Source organism: Corticium candelabrum, chromosome 11 (assembly GCF_963422355.1).
Source record: "Corticium candelabrum chromosome 11, ooCorCand1.1, whole genome shotgun sequence".
Taxonomy (NCBI): Eukaryota; Metazoa; Porifera; class Homoscleromorpha; order Homosclerophorida; family Plakinidae; genus Corticium; species Corticium candelabrum.
In genome coordinates, this window is record NC_085095.1 from 7042594 (window position 1) to 7047051 (window position 4458).

At 39.4% G+C, this 4458-nt stretch overlaps 1 protein-coding gene across 1 annotated transcript; it reads right to left on the reverse strand.

The window, feature by feature from the left end:
• Window positions 1-255: 255 nt before the first annotated feature.
• Window positions 256-4191, reverse strand: LOC134187245 (uncharacterized). Its single transcript, XM_062655362.1, has 4 exons — window positions 3628-4191; window positions 1819-1908; window positions 849-981; window positions 256-293 (listed from the first exon to the last, which is right to left on the reverse strand). The coding sequence occupies exons 1-4, from the start codon at window positions 4189-4191 to the stop codon at window positions 256-258; spliced, it is 825 nt and encodes a 274-aa protein (XP_062511346.1).
• Between the last annotated feature and the right edge of the window lie 267 nt (window positions 4192-4458).

The following is a 4458-nucleotide window of genomic DNA, read 5'->3' on the forward strand; positions in this document are numbered from 1 at the left end:
TTCCAAAGTTAAAATTTACTACCACATTTCCAGAAAAAGCAAAGGTGCCCTTCTCCTTTTTCTTGATTTTAGTCCCTCCAGTTTCAGTATGATTGCCATCTTCGCAGCTACTGATAGTCATCTGCAATTTTAAATTATCTTGGTTTTCGTTGCTTTGCGAGGGGCTTGCAATTTTTCTTATACCAGAATATCATGACTGCATGGCACCAGGACTTTTGTACTCCCGTACAGAATTGCTTCTGTTTCCAGTTTGTCTCATGATGAGTTGTTCATCCACATTTTGTTAAACAATTCTGTAAGAACGAAAAACTGTCATGGCCCAATCTTAAACACATGCAAATCGATTTTTGGATTGATCTGTGGTCAATTGGAAGTCTTCAGTATCGTCCAGATCTTCTTGTAGCCATTCTTGAAACAAGCAATCTGACTTGCAGACAAATGAGACCAGAAAGAACTGCCTTCTGCCATCTTACACGTGCATGCCACTAGCTGTAACTGAAGTAAGCCAACTAAGCCAACTATGTGCTTCAGCTGCACAGCACGTGTTTGTGTAACTACACGCTTGGCAAAACAGCAACCAGCCCCTGTGTGAATGTCCTGTCATTACTAAAATAATGTGTGGCTGATAAACACAGGCATGTACGGTCTAAGTCCCTCGAGACTACCTCTGAAGTGCTGTTAATTGGTCTTGGACTCAACCACATCAGCGCTTCCTCGGCTTCTTCTCGAGGGAGTTACAGCCGCATTATGCCATAATCCACTCAGTCAGGATATCTGTCCTATACCTAAATGACTATTAGTGGTATCTCTCTCTAGTTATGACAGTCACAAGTCATACTACTATTTACCTGTATTTGGTACAATTTCTATACCACAATTGCTTAGATCCAATCTCCATAAGTTCAGTCCATTCCATATGTTGTTGGGAAGACACAACAATCTCTTGTTACCAGAAAAATTCAACGTTTGTAAATGTTTCCACTGCACACATGAAAATGTGGGAAATACTTTAAGTTTGATTTCTGACAAATCCAGCTCTTCTGGATCATGAAGATCATTCCATTCAGCTGGTAGATGCTGTATGTTACACCAACTCAAATTTAACTTTTTCAACTTGGTAAGACCTGTACATGAGACTGTCTGAAGATTCTTGTTCCCAAACAAATCCAGCTCTTCTAGATCATGAAGATCATTCCATTCAGCTGGTAGATGCTGTATGTTACACTCACTCAAATTTAACTTTTTCAACTTGGTAAGACCTGTACATGAGAATGTCTGAAGATTCTTGTTCCCAAACAAATCCAGCTCTTCTAGATCATGAAGATCATTCCATTCAGTTGGCAGCTGCTGTATGTTACACTCACTCAAATTTAACTTTTTCAACTTGGTAAGACCTGTACATGAGAATGTCTGAAGATTCTTGTTCCCAAACAAATCCAGCTCTTCTAGATCATGAAGATCATTCCATTCAGTTGGCAGCTGCTGTATGTTACACCTACTCAAATTTAACTTTTTCAACTTGGTAAGACCTGTACACGAGAACGTCTGAAGATTTTCGTTCCTAAACAAATCCAGCTTTTCTAGATCATGAAGATTATTCCATTCAGTTGGTAGCTCCTGTATGTTACACTCCTTCAAATTTAACTGTTTCAACTTGGTAAGACCTGTACATGAGAACGTCTGAAGATTCTTGTTCCCAAACAAATACAGCTCTTCTAGATCATGAAGATCATTCCATTCAGCTGGTAGCTGCTGTATGTTACACCCACTCAAATTTAACTGTTTCAACTTGGTAAGACCTGTACATGAGAATGTCTGAAGATTCTTGTTCCCAAACAAATCCAGCTCTTCTAGATCATGAAGATCATTCCATTCAGTTGGCAGCTGCTGTATGTTACACTCACTCAAATTTAACTTTTTCAACTTGGTAAGACCTGTACACGAGAATGTCTGAAGATTCTTGTTCCCAAACAAATTCAGCTCTTCTAGGCCATGAAGATCATTCCATTCAGCTGGTAGCTCCTGTATGTTACACCTACTCAAATTTAACTTTTTCAACTTGGTAAGACCTGTACACGAGAACGCCTGAAGATTTTCGTTCCTAAACAAATCCAGCTCTTCTAGATCATGAAGATCATTCCATTCAGCCGGCAGCTGCTGTATGTTACACTCACTCAAATTTAACTTTTTCAACTTGGTAAGACCTGTACATGAGAATGTCTGAAGATTCTTGTTCCCAAACAAATACAGCTCTTCTAGATCATGAAGATCGTTCCATTCAGCTGGCAGCTGCTGTATGTTACACTCATACAAATTTAACTTTCTCAACTTGGTAAGACCTGTACATGAGAACGTCTGAAGATTTTCGTTCCCAAACAAATACAGCTCTTCTAGATCACGAAGATCATTCCATTCAGTTGGTAGCTGCTGTATGTTACACTCACTCAAATTTAACTTTTTCAACTTGGTAAGACCTGTACATGAGAATGTCTGAAGACTTTTGTTCCCAAACAAATTCAGCTCTTCTAGATCATGAAGATCATTCCATTCAGTTGATAGCTGCTGTATGTTACACTCCTTCAAATTTAACTTTTTCAACTTGGTAAGACCTGTACATGAGAATGTCTGAAGACTTTTGTTCCATGTCAAATCCAGCTCTTCTAGATCATGAAGATCATTCAATTCAGCTGGTAGCTGGTGTATGTTACACCAATGTAAATTTAACTTTTTCAACTTGGTAAGACCTGTACATGAGAATAGCTGAAGATTTCCGTTCCCAAACAAATCCAGCTCTTCTAGATCATGAAGATCATTCAATTCAGCTGGCAGCTGCTGTATGTTACACCAACGCAAATTTAACTTCTTCAACTTGGTAAGACCTGTACATGAGAATGGCTGAAGATATACGTTGTCTGACAAATCCAGCTCTTCTAGATCATGAAGATCATTCAATTCAGCTGACAGCTGCTGTATGTTACAGCTAATCAAATTTAACTTTTTCAACTTGGTAAGACCTGTACATGAGAATGGCTGAAGATTTCCGTTCCCTGACAAATCCAGCTCTTCTAGATCATGAAGATCATTCAATTCAGCTGGCAGCTGCTGTATGTAACACCAACGCAAATTTAACTTCTTCAACTTGGTAAGACCTGTACATGAGAATGGCTGAAGATTTTTATTCAATGACAAATCCAGCTCTTCTAGATCATGAAGATCATTCAATTCAGCTGGCAGCTGCTGTATGTTACACTCACTCAAATTTAACTTTTTCAACTTGGTAAGACCTGTACATGAGAATGGCTGAAGATTTTTATTCAATGACAAATCCAGCTCTTCTAGATCATGAAGATCATTCAATTCAGCTGGCAGCTGCTGTATGTTACACCAATGCAAATTTAACTTTTTCAACTTGGTAAGACCTGTACATGAGAATGGCTGAAGATTTTTATTCAATGACAAATCCAGCTCTTCTAGATCATGAAGATCATTCAATTCAGCTGGCATCTGCTGTATGTTACACACACTCAAATTTAACTTTTTCAACTTGGTAAGACCTGCACATAAGAATGTCTCAAGATTTCTGTTCCATGACAAATTCAGCTCTTCTAGATCAATCAAGACTGTTGCCTCTCCTATCATCTCTGTGTTGCAATATTTGAAAGACTGCAGATTGTTGCGTGCCAAATTCACTTTGCACAGTTTCACATTGTCGCACATCATAGACAAAGTTGCTTGTGTCAAACCACATTCCACCATTTCCACTTCCACAAGAGTACTGGGCAGTTGACATGACATTAGCTCATCAAACAGCAATGGATTGCGACGGTTACCACACACAGACAAAACCTTAAGACATGGAAGAAGAGAAACAACAGTAGGAGCCTCCTGGAGACCAATGGGTGTAAGCTGCCGTGAGAAGTAGGAAGTTCTGGAATCTCGGTAATCACTTGTATGCAAACGAATTTCTTCTAGTTTCCTCAGTTTGGCAATGCCTTCGGGTATAGAGTGTATGTCGTCTGTACAAAGTTTCAATACCTTCAGTCCGCTCGTCTCACATATTTCTTCAGGAAATGCAAACAACTTTGCATCTAGAAGATCCAATTCCAGCCTCTTTTGCTCGTTAACCTTCGGCGAAAACTCTTCCATCTGTCTAGTTCGCCGACTGACCGCCGCAACGGGAGGAAACGCCATGCTTTAGCAGATCATGTGACTCGTGAACTCGAGGGGAGGGATCACATAGTCACGTGCTAGTTAGCATGACGTCATCAGTGTACTATCCATTTGGGGAGTACAATACTGCGCTGCAGATATGCTATATATATCTCTGTTTGTTCCGTACATGTCCGTTTATTTGTGTGTTTATTTGTCTGTTTATCCGCCTGTTTGTTTGTCTGTTTTTCTATCTATTCATATTTGTTTTTTCCTAGGCTTAATTGATTGATATAATCAACTTTGACG